The 19,002-nt window shown below is 54.8% G+C and overlaps 1 protein-coding gene across 1 annotated transcript; it reads right to left on the bottom strand.

The window, feature by feature from the left end:
• Positions 1–1,614: 1,614 nt before the first annotated feature.
• Positions 1,615–6,710, bottom strand: CRABP2 (cellular retinoic acid binding protein 2). The gene is made up of 4 exons (XM_068966167.1): positions 6,641–6,710; positions 2,480–2,658; positions 2,161–2,277; positions 1,615–1,665 (listed from the first exon to the last, which is right to left on the bottom strand). Exons 1-4 carry the CDS (start codon positions 6,708–6,710, stop codon positions 1,615–1,617), a joined length of 417 nt encoding a protein of 138 aa, XP_068822268.1.
• Positions 6,711–19,002: the final 12,292 nt, after the last annotated feature.

Here is a 19,002-nt window from a genome sequence, read left to right as displayed (position 1 = left end):
TGGGATTCTCCAGGCCAGAATACTGGAGTGGGTTGCCATTTCCTTCTTCAATGATGTTAATAGATACACACTAACATATATAAAATAAACAAGGATTTACTGTATATTCACTCTCTTGTAATAGCATGTAATGGAAAAGAATTGCAAAGAATCACTTTGCTATGTACCTGAAAGTAACACAATATTGTAAATCAACTACGTGTGTGTGTGCAAAGTTGCGTCCAACTCTTTGCGACCCCATGAGCTATTGCCCACCAGGCTCCTCTATCCACAGAATTTTCCAGAAATACTGGAATGGGTTGTCATTTCCTACTTCAGGGGATCTTCCCTAGCGCAGTGGTAAAGAATCTGCCTGCCAGTGCCAAAATCAACTATACTTCAACTAAAAACAACGACCCAGATAACTGAGGCTCAGGGAAACTAGGTAACTTTTCTGAAGTCACAACTGGCAAGTGGAAGAACCAGGATTTGAACCTCTCTTATCACTTGTGCTCACTTGGCCCCAATCACATCGTGATAACATGAATTGCAAACAGGCAAACCAGTTAGGAGCTGCTGCTGAATAAACCAGGTGAGCAATGAGAAAGGAGGGTCTAGGCAGTGGCGTGTGAAAGAGATTCTGATGGAATTTGGGAAGACACAGAACTGAGCGTGGAGGCTCAGGGAGGTGCGGGGAAGGAGGACCTAAGGGGCCTGGAAGATCCAAGAGATGGGGCAGACGGGGCAGAGTGAGAGATCTCAAGGCAGAGATAGGCTTGTCTCAGACACAAAGAGACATGGGCAAGAGCAAGGCCATCCTGTGGGCGGTGATGAGTCATCTGGAGCCATGTGGGAGGCCAAGGCCAGGCCTGGGGTTGCCCACAGATTGGGGTTGGAAGAGAGAGAAGGAACAGTCGGAGGAGGAGGGAGCTATGTCACCATCGCAGGAGAAGGTGGGAGTCAGTTCCTCAGCACCTGCTGAGAGTCAGAGGATGAAGCCTTAGTAACTTTGGAAGCCAGAACTGGGGACAAAGGAGGCTGGAGGAGGGGCAGTGAAGGTGATGGTCATGGATTCTGCAGCAAAGGAAGGGATGGTGATGAGGAGGGTGGAGGCCAGGTGGTTCCCTCCCCCTTGTGAACTGTGCACCTATGCTGCTGAAACATCAGACTCTCTCACACTGCCTTTCAAAGGCGAAGTTGGACTCAGGTGACTTACCCAGCCCCTTCCCAGTGAGCCAGAGACAGGTTTTATTTCCTAAAACATTTTAATAAAATTAACCAATAAATATTCTACACTGTATGGGCTACAGGGACAGAGTGGAAGACAGAGGGCCAGTCTTTCCTACTTAGGCCCTTGGGTCCCCTTGCAGAAAAGGAGAGAGAGGGTGCTATGGGCTGGTTTGGGGCTACGACTGGGGCGGGGGTGGGGGGAGTGATCCTGGAATCGGTGGTCTGGGCTCCATCCATCATGTTGATATATGGGAGGAGAGGAGGGGTCAACAAAAGGAGAGCCCCTGCAGAAGGCAACCCAGAACCCCCAGAAGTGACTGGGGTGAGGGGAGAGCTAGCCTAGACGAAGGGTTGGGGCAGGAGGCAGGGAGCATGGGCCGGTGGCGGCTCTGGGGGTGCAGCCGCTTACTCTCGGACATAGACCCTGGTGCACACGATGTCATCCGCTGTCATTGTCTGAAGGGAGAGAAGTCACTGTTAGCCTGGAAGGCTCCTGGTTCCTGTGCTTGGGAGCAGGAAGGTTGCGTGGAAATACTCTGCTTGGCCTCCAGGTCCAAACCTACTTCTTGGCTCAGGACGGTTCACAAAATGCCTGGGCATCATGTGATGGAGGACAATAGAGGCCCAGGGTCCATTCTACATCTCCCTCCCCAAGCCAGGAAGATCTCCCTCCCCACCCCCACCCCCCCCTTCACCGCCCCAGAGATCTGCTGCAGCCTTTCAGAGCAAGTCCTTTGCTCCACGTGGAAAGGACACCCTTTTGCATTTGCACAAGGGTACTGCCTGGGACACAGACAGCCTAGTTCTGCCCCAGCAGCTCCATCAGGAGACAGAGAGACCAGCCACCACTGTTCTTAAATTTCCTGTACTGGGGAATGTCCTGGAAAATCTCTGAAGGTAGCACTGGGCTTGCTCTGTCTGAGCTTGGAGAAAAGCAGGAAAAAGCCTTACCAGGATCAGCTCTCCATCGTTGGTCAGTTCTCTGGTCCAGGAGGTCTTGGGACCCTCTCCCTTCAACAGCCTCTGCTCGCAGACCATTTTGTTCTCACTCTCCCATTTCACCAGGCTCTGTACGAGAGGGCGGCCAGGTGAGTTGGGCCCACAGCCGGGACAAGGCCGAGAGAGGGACAGAGGAAGCGCCACCTTTCTACCCGCCAGCACTACCTAGGGACTCTCCCCACTGGGAATGGAGGAGAGACTCGAGGGAAAGATTGGAAAAGATCCACTGGCGAGGGACCCCAGACCCTGGGGACCCCATCCCTGCACGCACCTTACAGGGCCTCCCATCCACAGTCTGCTCTTCAAACTCCTCTCCGACCTTGAAGTTGATCTCTGTGGTACGCACGGTGGTGGAGGTTTTGATGTAGAAAGTGTCCCCCTCCTGTTTGATCTCCACTGCTGGCTTGGATGCTGCAGCCACGGCGATCTTTCTCAGCATCACATTCACCCCTGCAGGGAGGGGAGAGGATGGACGGTCCAGGTACCTGCCTCACACCCTCCCCAAGAGACAGCAGGAGCAAGCTGAATTGTGAGTCGACTGGGAAGAGAGGGAGGCTTCCTGGGTGTCTGAAGAGCGCCTTGAAGGGAGGGCGGGTGGTGCAGCCCTGAGGGCTGGCGGGCTCAGCGAGGAGGGGCAGAGAGGCAGTGCCCTCCCTTTGGATTTCTGCTTTTAGCTTCCACCTGGATGAGTCAGCAGCCCTGGATTGGGATCCCCAAGTCTCAGCTTTGCAGCCAGTTCTCCCGGGTCCCTTCAGCCTGCTACAGCTCCCTTTGGCTCCATTCACCTCACTTTAGGTCCTTTGTCCACCTTGCTTGAGACCATCTGCTGGGGTGGGCTCATCAGAATCACTGTGTCCACACCCCGACTCACGTGCAGGGCAGACCCTCCTCAGCCAGCCCTCACTACTCATGTCCTGAAGTAGGGGCCACTTCCCTCTGTGCTTACTCACCTCCCCTGTCTGGTGGCCTTGATTTGCTGAGTCTCTGTCCCTCCAGAATGAGAAGGAACAGGGATTCTCAACAGGGGAGGGGGTGTGGCAGCTGTGTCCCCCTACAGAATGGTCTGTAGCCTGGGGAAGCCACAGGCTGTGAAATTAGATCCATTAGGCCATGATTTCCACCTGGCTCACCCTCCCTTCAGGCTGGGTGACCCTGGGCTAATGGCTTAACCTCTCTAAGGCTTAGATTTCTCAATTGTAAAATGGAGACAACAGCTTATTCAAGAGCCTATCAAATGGGACAATGTGTGTTTAGGCTGGAGCACACACAGTGCCAGGCACATCTGTAAGTTTTCAAAGGAAATGGCAACCCACTCTAGTGTTCTTGCCTGGAGAATCCTAGGGACAGAGGAGCCTGTTGGGTGCCGTCTATGGGGTCACACAGAGTCAGACATTACTGACGTGACTTAGCAGCAGCAGCTACTCTTATTGTTGTTGCTTTTACTGATTAAAGGAAGGCAAAGAAAAAGCCAGAGTTGGGGCTCAAAGTTCCATGCATCAGACTCCTTCCTGTTCACCTGCCCTCCTGGAAGACATCTACGTCCCTCTCCCCTCAAGGGACAGAAAGGGACACTCCCCTCCCCTCCCGTGATGTACCCCGACTCCAGGATCACCCACCCTACTTCAGGGCCCAGGTCTTCTCATTCAGCTGAGCCCCTGTGCCTGTCCCCCTGTCCTTTCCCAGACTGGACCCCTTCTCTCCTCTCCCTACTTATTTAAAAGGAATGGGGTAGCCGGAGAGAGCAGCCCTCTGCCAGGAAGTCAAGCAGGCTGGGAGGCACCTCTAGCTGGGGCCTAGGTCCAAGCCCTGCACCGCTTCACCTGACCTGGCCTCCAACCCTGAACTGGAGCAGAACCATTCCTGGAAACAAAGGGTAAGGATGAGGGGCCAAACTGGGCTGGGCCAGGTGAGTGGCCTGGGATTCCCCTGATGCGGGCCAGACCCCCTGCTCTCCTCCAGACTTGGATCCCTAGAGAAACAAATCCCCTTTTCCCTTGGCACCAGCACAGACCCACTCTCCTGCAGGCAGAAGGGAGTAGGAGGAGGAAGGCCTGTCCCTCAGGAGCGCAGGGGCCCACTTCTTGGTTGCTGATCTCTTGGGACCAGGGGGCAATGACTGAGGTTCCTAAGACAAATTGATCTGGTAAAAGAGACACATCCTGCTCCAACTCCTTGAACAAACAGACTGCTTCACTCTCTGGTGCTACCTGGGAAGTCCATCCTGCTATCTAGCAATTAGCTTTCCCATTACAGAAACAGGAGCTGCGAGCTATGTGCTATGCATGTATGCTAAGTCGCTTCAGTCGTGTCCAACTCTTTGTGACCCTATGGATCATAACCCGCAGGCTCCTCTGTCCACAAGATTCTCTAGGCAAGAACACTGAAGTGGGTTACCATGCCCTCCTCCAGGGATCCTCCCAACCCAGGGATCGAACCTGCATCTCTTACACCTCTTGCATTGGCAGTCAGTGCCACCTGGGAAGCTATGTGCCCTGACCATCATATTGGATGGGACGAAGAAGTGGAGTGAATTAGAAGTGAAAGTCGCTCAGTCATGTCAGACTCTCTGTGACCCCATGGACTATAGAGTCCATGGAATTCTCCAGGCCAGAATACTAGAGTGGGTAGCCTTTCCCTTCTCCAGGGGATCTTCCCAACCCAGGGATCAAACCCAGGTCTCCTGCATTGCAGGATTCTTTCCCAGCTGAGCCACAAGGGAAGCCCAAGAATACTGAAGTGGGTAGCCTATCCCTTCTCCAGAGGATCTTCCTGACCCAGGCATTGAACCAGGGTCTCCTGCATTGCGGGCAGATTCTTTACCAGCTGAGCCACAAGGGAAGGGACAGGTATCCTCCAAATACCTGAGCATCCCTCCCCAGGAGAGAGACCCTTGAATAGGACAAAGAGGAGTGAGAAGGGACTGAGGTTCCTGCGGAAGCAAGGCTAGGTTCAGAGGGGACACCCCTCCTGTGGCCTCTGGGGCCTGTGGTGCTGGGGCCAGGCTCAGCTGACCTTGGCTGATTCAGGACTGTGTTTGTCTAATGGGTCTGTTTTCAATCTGTCCCCTCAGCAAGCCCTGAGGAGGGCACGTGGCTCTGAGAGACCCCACAGGGAGTACAAACAGACTGAAGACAGACAACAGGGCTGGGCTTGGGCTCTAATCCTCCAGCCGGGGCCTGGGGGTGCTCAGTCCACTGCTTCGTTCACTAGGGAGAGACGTTCACTAGCATCCAGAGATGATGGGGGAGGGAATGGCATCCAGGCTTTCCGAAGGGAAAACTTTTCTCCTTTCATTTCAACAAGGGTAGAGCAAGAAAGGTTGACAGGAGTCCGAGAAATATGTGGTCAGATTGCAAGAAGAACTAACAGTGAGGAAGGGTGGGGAAATCCTCGCTTTCCTCACAGCATTCCAGACCTTTCCTCATTCCTAACTCATTTCTACAGCTCCCTGCCCCACGCAGGGTGCCCTCTGCCCAGTCCAGCCAGAGTCTGTTCGGGCCAGAAATGGAGGGCTCCAGGGTTTCCAGGTGGCTTCTGAGTCGCTGAATTCTTGACTAATCTCCGTCTTTCTTCAAAACCCTCTCCCCAGCGAGTCCAGGCTTTCTCTGCCCCCCACGCCCCCCGCCACCCAAACCCCAGACACCGGAGGGCACACAGGAGTTGGGACAAGCAGTCTGGGTAGATTCAACTTCTTCCACCTTTAACCAGCTGGGCTGCAGCCCGGCTCTCCAGGGAGGGAGGGAGGGAGGGAGAGGAGAACTCGGATTTTCCGAAAAGGAGTGGGTGGCTGGGGTTTCACACGAAGCCATTTGTTGAAATCTAAGAAAGTGATAATTATCCAGAGCGATTTTAGGACTCTAGTTGGTCGCTGTAGGAAAATATTTGTCTCACAGATGGGGGGTGGGGGGAGCACAGTGGAAAAGTTCTGAAAGGGGAAGAAAAGGGAATCTGGGGGCCCTGCTGTGACGGATCAACTAGTAGGCAGAACCCAAGGCAAAGAGGTAAGGAATCTGCCCCCGGAGATTGGGTTACCTGCAGGGGGCAAAGGGGAAGGAGGCAGGAATGCCTCCGGGGGGTTCGGTTGGGTAGAGACCCAGGCACTCAGCCTGGACTCAGTGTGTGCAGCTTCTGAACAGCGGAGAACCCCCTTGCCTCACCCCAAGAGATACCGACCTCGTGCTTCTGGTTTCTACTTGATTCAGAGGCTGAGTCACCGCAGCAGCTGGCACCGGTGGGCGTCCCGCCGGAGAAAGAAGGATTTAGGTATTCCGTCCGGCCCAGCGCCCCAGGACCCAGGCGTCTGGCCCCTATTCTTGGGGATGTAGGCGCCCAGCTTCCCACGCCCTGGTTCCAGCTTCCCTTTCTTTCTCATACCCACCTCCGATGCCTCGGCACCCCCTCTCCTCTCTCCGGCGATCAAAAATCTCCTTACCCAGCACTTTGAGCAAATCCTCGAAGTTCTCCGATCGGATGATTTTCCAGTTACCAGAGAAGTTGGGCATGGTGGCGGCGCTAGTGGCGGGCCCCTTAGATCTTTCCACTGGAGCACTGGACGCTGAGTCTTTTACTCAAAAGGGATGTCTCCGCCGCCTTGCGGGACTCAGGAAACGGGCAACGTCCGAGGACAACACTAAAGCCGGCCTGAGCTCCTGTGCGGACAGCTTTTATACCCTTCGCGGACCCGCCTTTGCCCAAAAACGAGGTGGCCCCGCCTCCCGTCCCGCCCGCCTCCCCACCTGTGGGGGCCTTGAGCCCGGTCCCTTCATTACCGTCCCACCCCCACCACCACTACGGCCTCTGGATCTAGACCCATGGGCGGGTCCAAAATTCGCAGAGGGGGCCCGAGATTGCTGGCTCCGGTGCCAGTGGGTGGACGAGGAGGCGGATGGGGGGCGAGCCCTAGGATTGGGCTCTCCACCGAGAAGAGAGGGCGCCGCCTCCGGGGCACAGAGGCTGGGGTCTCACGTCTGCAGTCCGAGGCGCAGGGTCGCATCTCGCCTGTTCCCCATTCGTCCCCAACCTGACACTGTGCACTCTGCTCCTTGGCGCCGGACAGCCGGCGACACCACCAGCTGGTGAACCACTCCTTGCGAGTCGGAGCTGGGGCGGCCGAGCTCCGCTCCGCTGAAGCTGGATCCAGGGTGACCGCTCCGAACTCGAGAGAGGCTGGGGAGTCCTGGGGTTCAGGGACCAGGCACCTAAGTGAGGCAACGGCACCCCCTGCTGGAACAACTCGAAGACGCTGGGAGGGGGTTCACCCCCGCCCGCCGCCCGAGACTCCCCACCCGGGTCTCGGGCTCCAGTAGTGCCTGGTGGGCTGAAAGTTGGCGCAGGGAGACTCATTCCTTTTAAAGAATTGGGCGGGCGTCGAAGGGTTAAACAGGAGCCTTGAGCGCGAGCCTGCAAAGGGCAGAGGTCACAGCCAATCACTTGACACGAGCTCTTTATTAAGGCGCTTTCTCTGTCGCTCTGCTCCCCAGACCCCCGAGGGGATCGCAGTACGTGGCAGGGAGGGGAGGCGGGGTCAGAGGCGCTGAGCCCCCGGCGCGCCGAGCTGCCACCTCCGGGTGAGGGGGCGGGGGAGCGGGGGCTGGGTGCCCCGGGAAGGGGAGGAGCAGGGTCTCAGGTGTCACCGTTCTGAGCCGTAAAACGGCGGAAGGAGCGGCCGCCCCTCGGCGAGCGGCTTTGAAGTGGGAGATCAAAGGAGGGGGGTAGGGCACGGCTCCACGCGGAGACCCAAGTGGGAGTGGGCGACACAAGAGGGAGAGGGCCGGGAGACAAACAGAAATGGAAGTCAGGCAGGGAGCTTCGGAGACAGGCCAGGAGGCCGTAGGCCGCCGACCGCAGAGGAGCGGGGTCGGGCGTGGGGAATACGGTACTCCTGAGCGAGCGGAACCCGGGGGCCTGTTCCGAGTTGAGGGAAGCTGCGGCCCCGCTGCCCTCGGCGGATCGGCGCACGTGGTCCCGATGCCCTTAACGCACCCCCAGCCCCGCCACCCTCCCGGAGCTGTCCTTCCAGCTTCTTCCGAGGCGGGGAGAAAAATCCCCACATCTGGTCCCAGCCCTGGCCCCACCCTGCCAGCGTGGCCAAGGGTGGAGCTGAGCACCAGCTCTGCGAAATTCTGGGCCCTTTCCTTTAGAGCTCTGGAACAGTCTAGGAAGTTAAGGGCCTTAGTTGGGGAGGACCCCCGTGGAGGAGAGCCAGCGGAAAGGGGCTGGAGGATTTACCAAAGGCTGGAGAACACTCTGGAGGTCCAGCCTCTGTGCTGTAAAGAGGAAAACCTCTGAATAACGGGTGTGTAGGGGAGAAGGAAACGGCAACCCACTCCAGTGTTCTTGCCTGGAGAATCCCAGGCACGGGGGAGCCTGGTGGGCTGCAGTCTATGGGGTCGCGCAGAGTCGGACACGACTGAAGCGACTTGGCGGTAGCAGCAGCAGCAGGGGAAGATAATGCAGCTAGGGTGACTCTGGCACAGGAAGGATGGAGATTAGACTGTAGAAAGGGCTTTTTGACGCCCCCCACACCCCTCAAAAACCAATGTCAATTCTGAAAAAGGAGCTGGAGGCTTCAGCCTGGTTTTAGGGTTCCAGGTTTTGTGTAGGAGACTTTAATTGTGGGGAGCTGGGTGGGGGTTGGCCTGGTCTTCTGCAAGTGAGGGGGCAGCGGGCTCTGGGAAGATGGGTAGACAAAAGCAGAGATGGTGGAGGGCAGGGGTGGTCCCTGGGGGGTGCTTGAGGCACTGCTCCTCCCCCATCATTCGTCTGCAGCTTCGCTGTAGGTAAAGGGAGGGGGATTAGGTTTTGACAGTGAAATCAGGCTCCCAGCCAAGGGGATGAGGAGAGGCTGGGGGAGGGAACAGGGCAGAAACCAGACTCCTGCTGCCTCTCCTGCCCCCTCACTGCCCCCTGCCTCTTACATCCAGGTCGCCTGTCCCTCTCCCCTCCAGCCTTCTTGAGCCCCCAGCCAGAAGAGTCCAGTCTCCTCCTCAGTAGGCATCTCTCCTACTGCAGAAAAGAAGGGCCAGGGCTGACCCTCTCCTCCGCAAGCTTGTGACCAAGGATGTAGAAACCTCACCCAGAAGATGGTCAGCAGGATGAGGGGGGCCTGGACCTACAGGAGCGCAGAGGAGGGATGTGGTCTGGCTGAGGGAACTAGACGGGTTGGAGGGGGGGCTCCCTGGGGTGGAGGCAGGCCAGCCTGGGCCCACTCCCTCCCTCCACTTCCTCACTCCCCCCACCCCACCCCACCCCCACCCCCACCCCCACCCCCACCCCCACCCCCACCCCCACTGGCCAGGCAGCCAGAATTACCAAAGAGACAGAAGTAAGACAAAGGGAAGTTGGGCTGGGAGGAGAATTTTTTCCAGATGTGAGTGTTTGTGGTTTGGCAGCTCTGGCCCTGAGCTCCAGCCCCTGCACCCCAACCCTGGCTGAGAGAGTTTGGGCAGAGGGTCCAGAGCATGGTGCTGAACAGCCAGGCTGGAGGTTTCAGCCTCCAGCAGCCCTGTTCCCATAGGAGCATGGAGGCACACGTGTAAGGGGTACTTAGGAAAAAATGCAGGGGAAGGGGGTTGGGGGGCGTGAGGTTGGGGAGTAGTGGGATGAGAGGGCTGGGGGACTGGGAAAGGGGGCTAACAGAGGAGGCTGGGGGAACCTAGGGGCAAGGGGTAGTGGCTAGAGCCCTGGAACCAGGTGATGGGGAGGAGCTTAGCCAGCATCAGTCACTCAGTCACAAACAACTGGCTTTAATTTCCCGCCGGGATCCATAAGGAGAAGGAATTTCCTAGTGTCGCTGGCCTTTTAATTATTACCAAATCTGCTGCAGATCTGCCTGGGGCAATGCGTTCCCCTTTCTAGGAGCCTGGGTCATACCTCTCTTGGGGATCCCCCAGGAATTTGGAGACTCAAGTTGGGGGGGGTGCCAGATTGGTGAGAAAAGGTGGGGGAGCAGAGGCAGGATGGGGTGAGGAAGAAACAGACAAGCTAGAGTTAGGAAAGAAACATTCTGGAGCTTTGTTCCCATTGCAGTGTGGCTATGTGGAAAATGGCTGGTTTTGCAGAAGGAATGCAGATGGGCAGGCTCCTGAATGGTTGCAAGAGTATGGGTGTGAGTGGATGTAGATGTATGCATGATTGAGGGGTCTGGGGGCTTGGGAAGAGGAGGCTGCCCCACCTCTCTCCATCATTCCCTTGAGGCTGAGTGGGGGAGGAGTGATGGCAAGAGTGGGAGTGTTGTGAACCCCTCACCCTCACCCCCAACGGGGATGGGGAGATTCTCCAGCCAAATGCAGCACTTGTAGAAGGGCCTCACCCTGTGCAGTGTTATTGCATCTGCTGGATCAGAGAGTTTGTTGGCGGAGAGTCATGTAGAAATTAAAGCCAGGTGGGGCTGTGCACCTAGGTCTCTGCCATACAGGGTAGGGGCCGCAAAGGAAGCAGGAATTCTATAGAGGGTGCTGGGCCTTCCCCTGGGCAGGACAGCTGTATCTCCTAGCCTCCCTGAGCCCTCAGGATTCCGGCAGCACCCAGCATAGACTTAAGCATCCTGCCTCCAGGGCTGCTCTAATCCTCAACATTGAAGGAAATGTTCCATTCGTGTGTCTCCCTGGGCTTAAGGACCCAGCCTTTATCAAATCGGTTAAGGCCCGGCTCTGATCCTCCCCCAATGAAATTGCCATTGCAACGGGATAGATGCAAGACCGAAAAAGAGCTTCCAGCAAGCTAAAGTGCAAGCTGGGAGTCAGAGAGTAGAAAGCAGGCAACTCATTCCCAGGAACATCTGGGTGCAGGAGAGAGATCCTGGGAACTAGGGAAGGTGTGGCCAGAGAATCTGAGTGATGGGGGCAGGGGCAGCCAGACTCAAAGGAAGGGTATGACAGCGAGCGCTCCGGAGCCAGCCCTGGGGCCCTGGCAAAGGGGGAGGCAGGTGGGGTCAGAAGCACAGAATGTGAGGAGGGGGCTGCCTGTGACAGGAGGGATCACAGTGAGACCAGGGGAATCTGCAGGCACCCGGGCAGCCAGGCGGCTCCTCTGTTGTTTTTGGCTCTGCTACCTGGTTCCCAGCTCCATCTGCCAACGCTCTCCTCAGGGCTGGGCTGGGTGCAGTGAGCCGGGCAGGCTGAGCAGTGGAGGGGGAAGGAGGAGCTGGGGGCGCACTGGCGGAAGACGTGTCCGGAGATCGAATCTCTGTCCCCTGGGAGAGGCCCCTGGCTCTGTTCGCCTCTTCAGGGGCAGGCGCAGAGGTGTGGGCAGTCATCGAAGAGCCTGGAGAACCCCTGCACGAGGCCTGGGCTCTTTTTCTTCTGTTCCTCTACCCTGCCTCCACCACCCAGACTGTGCTTCTGGCCGATCTGGGGTAGCTCAATCCCTTCCCCCACGTAGGCCCCTGCTCCGTTTTCTCTCCTACCGACCCCCCTTCCTCTAGAGCCTCCTTGCTTCTCAGAGAACCTCCAGGCTGAGGTGGGGATTCAGTGTGGCCGGGATTGTTGGTGGCAGCTGCCAACATCTGAAGCCACATGGCCCTGGGCCTGACTCTGGCCTGCCATGGCCCCTTCCCCTCTCCAGAAGGAATCCCCCCAGGGCAGCACTGCTGGATGAAGAAGCCAGTCAGCCCTGTGACCTGCTGTTAAACTGGCTTTCATGATGCAGCGACTAGGGCCAGACCCCTCTGCCATTTCCATTCTCGGCACTGGCCCCTTAACCCCTGGAAGCCCAAGGCAGGAGGGAGAAGGCTATATCTATGATAAACCCAGAGTGGACCTTGGGTTTGCATGGTACCTGGGGACAGTGGCTAACCTTGGAAAAGATGAACAGCCTGCGGTCCAACCCAAGACTTTTTCTGGGGAGTTCAAGCCCCCTCCCAGATATCTCTTCTCCCACTCTCTGGGGATGAGAAATGAAAGAACCAAGGCTCCACAGAACCCCTCTGTCCATTGAGACGATCTGGAGTTTTTGGAGGAAGAAAGAAGTCGATAGGGCTGCAGGCTGATTCAGGGCTACATTCCTTCTCTGGCCTGAACTGTGGAAGGTGGGCACTGGGCCAGATAATCAGACTCTGCGATTGAAGAGGAAAGAAGTAGGGAGTGGTGGGGGAGAAGGGTGAGATCCCAGAGAAGAGACTGAGGGGGCCCTAGGCCTAGGCTTTGAGGTTCTGTATGGAGATAGAAAGAGAGTATTGGACCCACTGTCCCTGGGGCACAGGGTAAGTGGGACTGATGGATCAGATTCAGGAACATCGGCCAGCTTGGGGGGAACACCTCTTCAAAGCTCCTTAGCGCTCCCATTTCCCTCCCTCTCTAACCTCCCAAATGCAGCTACTTTCTCCAGATAAGACCTGGTAGTTTGGCCCCCAGCCGGGCTCCTATGGAAGCTGGTTGTGCTAATGGCTCCAGGGAGGAGGCTGGAACCCCATGAGCTGGGTAATAAGGACCAGCTTCCCCAACCCCAGGTCCCTTCTTGCTGTAGACCAGGCCCAGGACAGTGGGCCAGACTCCCCAGAAACAAATCAGAGCTGCAGGGGGATTTGAGCAGAGTAAGGGTGGGCCCCAGGAGCCCAGATTCCTAGTCCCTGCCCCCATCCTCCCATCTTGAGTAGGGAGGGAATTAAGAAGGGATACAAGAGTTCAGAGTCTGGCCCCTTCACCAGGCTAGGGCCTTGTCCTTCCAGTGACCCCACCAACCTACCCCTCCTTAAATTAGGGCTGGAGACACCGGCGGGTAGGGGAGGCCCCAGACTGACCTAGCCCTAATGGCTTTCCCTGGGCAGCATGAACAAAATGGGAAAAAGATGTGTGAGGTGGGAAGCTCTGATTTCCTTTCCCCTGCGGGCGCCAGCTCTGGAAAATGTTAGCTGTCAAAGAGAGACTGTATAGTCAGTCCCCCTGCCTCCCTCAACCCAGTACCCCTTCACCCCTCCCCATCCACCAGCACCCCCCTCCCACTGCCTGCCCAGATTCCCAGGGGGCACCGGGCTGGCTAGTGCCTGTGAATTTCAGTTCATTAGGCTGAGGACACACACTGTCTGAATAAAGCCCCCATCTCTCCCTGCCTGCGTCTTTTCCACCAACCTGGGAAAGACATCCAGACGGGAACTTTGGCACTTGGGGATCCTCAGGGATATGTCCCTGGGGGGTCAAAAGAGCCAGCAGATCCTGGATTTCACAATTGCCAACCTCCTCACCACGGTCTCACGCCTCTTGATTCCTAGCGCTCTGGGACTGTTGGCTACACATTTCCAGGTTTCCAGATGATCTGGATTTCCTGTTAGCCTTCCAGCTGAGCTTGCAGCAGCTGGCATAGAGAGGGTGCCATCCTGAGTGGAGGACACACAGGGTGTGCCTTTCTCCCTGCCTGGGGACAGTGTGGTCTCCATGGGCCAAGTCTCCTCTGATGAGCTCCCAGACCCCCTGGTACCAGGTTCCTGGGAGTCCCAGGGAATTGATTCCAAAGCTGGGAGGAGGCAGTTCCTGCCTTGGAGTGGAGAGTGGGCATGGGGGTGGCTTCTAACCTAGCAGGAAGGCAACAGAACACTCTACCCAGGCTTCTTTGATCCAATCCCAGATCCACCCTCCCACCCTTCAGGAAAGCTTCCCAGATCCACCCACTCTGCCAGCCTAGCCCAACATCCCAGCCCCAGCCTGAGGTCTCAAGCTGCCAAGGTTGGATTATCTGCCTCTGACTTCCCATTGGTCCTGGGTGTGGGCTCCATCTCCCTCCTCAGCTCCCAGGGCAGGGGCAGTCTGTCTTCTTCCTCCTTTGGTTGTGGTTTGGATCCATCTCACAGAGTCTTTCCAAAGAAGGGACTGAGTAGGATTCCGCAAGATAGAAGGGAGTGAAGGACCTGACCTTTCGGTGAAGCTGCCTCTGGTCTGGGGATGCCAGACAGTTTAGGTTCCTGGTGCTGCAATGGGACAGGAGAGTCAGGGTCACGGGCGAGGGCCCAACCCTCAGTGCCCAGGTCTGGGAGAAGAGTGTCTCCGAACCCACCACTGTGCCAGAACTTCCTATACGCTGCCTGGGGTCTGATCCCAAAGCTCTTAAACACTTCAGAATGGAATCTGGTTAAGCCTGGGAGAGGATTAAGATGTGCTTGTCTTTCCATGCCAAATTCTTAAAAATATCTTCTTTCTCTGCCTCTCCCTCCACCCCCACATCTCTCAAAATCCTATGCATTATATACACTCTTTCAAAGAAAGCACAGAGTTGATGGCATCCCTAAATAAGGCTAGGAGCCTCACATATTAAAGAAAAAAACAAAACCAGCGAAGTCAGCACAGTGAAGCGGTAGAAGGGCAGAGAGCAGAGCGGGAAAAAAACCTGTGCAGCAGTTCCAAGAGACCAGGGGCAGGGGTGGCAAGGGCTCACCAGGACCCCTCCCTGAGCTCAGCAACACTGCTAGATGTCACCTACCCATTCAGTCACTGCCTGGAGGAGATGGTGCAACCCTGACTGTCCACCCAGAAACGGTGGCAAACCTCCACCCCTGACCACACACGGGTCCCCTGCTGGTGAGGGTGCGTGTACGTCCTGAGCTATCTGGTGGGCTAGTATGAACAGGAACTTGGGTGAGAGTTGAAAGGCCAAAGATCCCAGTCTTGGCTTGAACGTCTGTTCAGCATCAACCGCACAAGAGATCATCTGTGTGTGCAAAGTTAATCAGTTTCAGATAAGGCTACTTACCACCTCCTTGGCCTCAACCCCTGTCATCTCTTGCGTAGATTACAGCAAGAACCTCCGCTTTGGTTTTCTGTTCCCAGTCTCTTCCAGTCTCAGCACCCAGGGGGAGTCCTTTAAATCCTGAGTCAGTTCACACCATTGATCAAAACCCTGCACTGGGGCCCATTTCATGCAGACAGTACGTCCCAGTTCTTACAATGGCCTACAAGGGTCTATATTATGGGCCTATATCTCCCCCTGCTCACTGACTCTGTCAGCCCCTACCCACTTCCCCTTGGCTTCCCCTGTTCCAGCCATGCTGCTGCCTAAATATATCAAGCATTACTCCTGCCTTTGCACTGATCTCTTTCTCTGGAATATTCTTCCCCCAGATACTTACCTGACTTGCTCCCTTACTTCTTTCAGGTCTGCTCAAATGTCACTTCCTCAAAAATGCCTCCTCTAAACAAACCATCTAAAATCTTATGTACACATGTCTGCCTTATCCCCTTGCTTTTCTTCATATCACTCATCATCCCCACTACAAGGGAGGTCTGTGCAGACTTCACTGGCCCACAGCAGCACTTGGGTTGTGCTCAGTAAATATTTCTTGAACAAATGGATGAAAAGTGAATGACTTCGGCCAAAATCAATGATGGCTAAGGCTGAAAAAAATGTCTGTCTTTCATTAGTACACTTGTTCTTGATTTAATCACTTATTTAACTGTCCTTGAAGACTGAAGGCAAGAGGAGAAGGGGACGACAGAGGATGAGATGGTTGGATGGCATCACCGACTCAGTGGACATGAGTTTGGGTAAACTCTGGGAGTTGGCCTGGCGTGCTGCGGTCCATGGGATTGCAAAGAGTCAGACAAGACTGAGCGACTGAACTGAACTGATAGGTGCATGAAAGAGGTACTCTGATAAAAATCAGGTCTGAAAACGAGAGGGATACAGCCGTGGCGGAGGCCACGCCCACTGGCTGGGAGAGTTCAGAACTCTCCATGATGCCTCAGCTGCCCTCTTAGAAATCACAACCCAGCTCATTAAGGCTCACACCATGTGTTTATTGCATCTTCAACTCCTTGTTTGCAGCATCTGTCCACCTCAGGTCCCTGAGGATCTAGCTCAAGCTCCCCATCCTCCTGTTTCTAGTCCTGGGGCATTCCCTGGTGGTCCAGTGGTTAAGACTCCGGGCTCCCACTGCAGGGCACATGGGTTCCATCCCTAATCAGGGAACTAAGATCCCCACACACAGTGCACAACCCCCCAACTTTCCCCTCAACTATATATGTGTGTGTGTGTGTGTGTGTGTGTGTGTGTGTGTGTGTGTGTGTGTGTGAAATCCTGTGGCCCCCTGGGGGCTTCCAGCACCTACTCAACAGGTCAGCCTCTCAGGTCCTTGACTCCACAGACTCCATCAACCTCGTCTCCATCTAGGTTTAGGCACTTGCCTCGGGGACCACACACTGTTAGCTGTGAGCATTTAAACTCACTTTTCTGTTTGGGTTGCTGAATGATGCTAGAAAAAAATGTGACGAGCAGTTTGCAGGGGCCCTGCAAACTCACTTTCTGCCCTCAGTCAGGAACTCTGCCGCTGCTCAGAGGCCCTTCCTTGTGTTCTCAGTCAGCTCACTCTCCTGTCTTCTTAGCGGCTGCTCCACATCATCTTTACTCTAAGTTTCTGTCCCTTGGCTTCCCTCTCATACTCAGCCGACCACTCTGCTTCCAATTTAATGAGCAAGCAAGGTCACCAGGTCCTAATCACTTTATTCCACCATCTTCCCAAATCAGCTCCAAGAATTACCTTGCAGTAAAGTGGTTAGGACTCTGCGCTCTTAACACCAAGGGCCTGGGTTCAATCCCTGCTCAGGGAACGAGGACTGCACAAGCTGCCACGTGGCCAAAAAGCACCCCCCAAAACAAAACAAAAAACCAACCATCTCCATCTGCCATCTGCCTTACCGTTTCCTTTTTCCTTTCTGACCCAGCAGACGAGGGATCCTGATTGCTGGCCAAGGCTGAGCTTGGCATCCCTCCCCTCTACTCTTTCAGGATCCACCGTAGCTTAATTCACCTGCCCTTTTGCGAGCCAAGTTATGCTCTGCTGGCTTTGTGTATTGGCGCCTTCAGGCCTCACACTCCCACAGCAACCCTCATCTGCTTCTCCTCAGAGCCGAGAAAGAACAGCCCACAGGCTCTCCTTCCTCGCCTCGTTCATTCTCCAGCCCGCCTTGGCTGAGCTGCTGCTGCCCTCCTCATTGCTCAGATGAAGGGCACTGAATTGCTGCAAAATAGACCCTTTTGTTTGCTCTCAGCGGGCTGGCTGTCCATGCTGCTAATGCTACCTCCTCCCTCCTGGGAGGAGTCTCCTTAGCTGTCCTCTTACCTGATGGTCCTCTCTCAGACCTCTCTTCCTGCAGCAGCCTCTCAGGACAGGTACTTCCTGAGACTCCGATTTTGACCTGCTCTTTATATACCTTTCCAATCCAAGGCTTTTATCTCACTGTTATACTCTTATCTCTCAGGTCTTAGTTCCCAGCCCCAGATCTCATTTACTCTGCTAAACTCCAGTCTGGTACATCCAGCTGCTGGCTGGACGTCTACACTTGGGTATCTTCAAGAAGCTCAAAGTCAACCCAATCAATACCAAGCCATCTTCCTCAAAAACCTGCTCTCCTGCCTGCCATACACTCTGTCTTGGTTAACACTGCTGTCTATTCACTGTAGTTCAGAAATATCAAGGCAACCTTGCTCTGATCTCTAAATCTTATTGACTCTACCCCCTCAGTGATGCTCATATGCACCTTCCCACTTCATTAATTCAGGACTACATCACTGCTCATCAGATTACTCAAACAGAAGAACTCATGTTCTGGCCCTACTCAATCCTGCTTCCATTTGGCTGCCAGCACTGTCTTCCTAAAACCGAAATCTGATCACATCACTCCCCTATTTTAAATTCTTCAGTGACTCTAGACAGTGCTTGCCACAGGGCATTGATATTAATTTACTGGTTTCTCTGCTTCAGGTTACTGTAAGCAACTGGGGGGACATGCCATTTCTGGGTGCCTAGCACAATGCCTGGCACATAGCAAGTGTTTAATAATAAACATATGAGTGGCAGGATTCCAACCTCATCAGATGCTGCCTGGCTGTGTTACCAACCGAGTCGGAGAGTGGTTAAGAGCTGAGGCTCCAGACACAGACCTGGCAGGTCTGTGTGCCAGCACTGCCAACTTCCAGCCATTTAGCCTAGGGAAGACTTCTTACTTTTTGTCAGCCTCAGTTTCCTCAACTGTTCCATTGGAATACTACCATCTCCCTTACAGAGAATAGGACCACGTTCCTGAAGACTCAGCACAGTACCTGACACAGAGAAGCACTCAACAAACGGCTGCCATTATTATTACTGATGATAGCAACCATTAGCTAGGCTTCAAAGATAGAAGCCAGGATTTTAACGCTAGGACCACTGAGGCTCCTAAGAAGCAAACTGACTTACCAGCACAAATTGAGTAAGTAGCAAAATCCAAACTGATGCCTGGTATCTACAGAGCAACAAAATGCTGTTCTGCTATCAACTGTTTGGTGGACTTGCCCTAAGTTACAGGGTAAATGAAAGTGCATTGTGAACAATACACAGAGTGTAATGCAGGATATTCGTAAATGCACTTGCCCACATGGGAATCTGTCTCTAAACTTGGACTTGGGCTAATGTGCCTCAGGGCAAGTTCATAATTACAGTACTGTTCATCTTTCCTGCTGTCAGCTGTAATCATCGTTAAACTAGGAATCAAATGATTCCTTGTTAGAGTCTTGATTCAATCAGTATTGTTTTTTTTTGGCTGTACCACGTGGCTTGCGGGATCTTAGGTCCCTGACCCGGGATTGAACCTGAGCCCTCTACAGTGAGACTATGGAGCCCTAACCACTGGATTCCCAAGGAATCCCCTCAGTCAGTGGCTTTTAAGGGTAGAGAGAATGGCAGCGCTATGGCCTGAAATTTCCAAACACACTTCCCCTTCCAAGAGTCACTTTACTATATGAAATTTCAGAAGATCAGTATGTTTGGCAGGATATACTTCTCATATTCTTTTGCCCTTTATCATTCTCACCTGCAGAAGGGGGTTCAGCATT

The sequence above is a fragment of the Capricornis sumatraensis genome, chromosome 2 (assembly GCF_032405125.1).
Source record: "Capricornis sumatraensis isolate serow.1 chromosome 2, serow.2, whole genome shotgun sequence".
NCBI classification, from domain to species: Eukaryota; Metazoa; Chordata; class Mammalia; order Artiodactyla; family Bovidae; genus Capricornis; species Capricornis sumatraensis.
Note: the sequence above shows the minus strand (reverse complement) of the source record. Positions and strands in the feature narration are given on the sequence as shown.

Excerpts from the sequence above, each read along its gene's own strand:
- CRABP2 (XM_068966167.1), bottom strand. The coding sequence starts at position 6,710 with ATGCCCAACTTCTCTGGTAACTGGAAAATCATCCGATCGGAGAACTTC. Across the intron at positions 2,659-6,640 it reads GGATTTGCTCAAAGTGCTGG|GGGTGAATGTGATGCTGAGA; the intron begins GTAAGGAGATTT and ends CCCTCCCTGCAG. Across the intron at positions 1,666-2,160 it reads ACGATGGAGAGCTGATCCTG|ACAATGACAGCGGATGACAT; the intron begins GTAAGGCTTTTT and ends CTCTCCCTTCAG.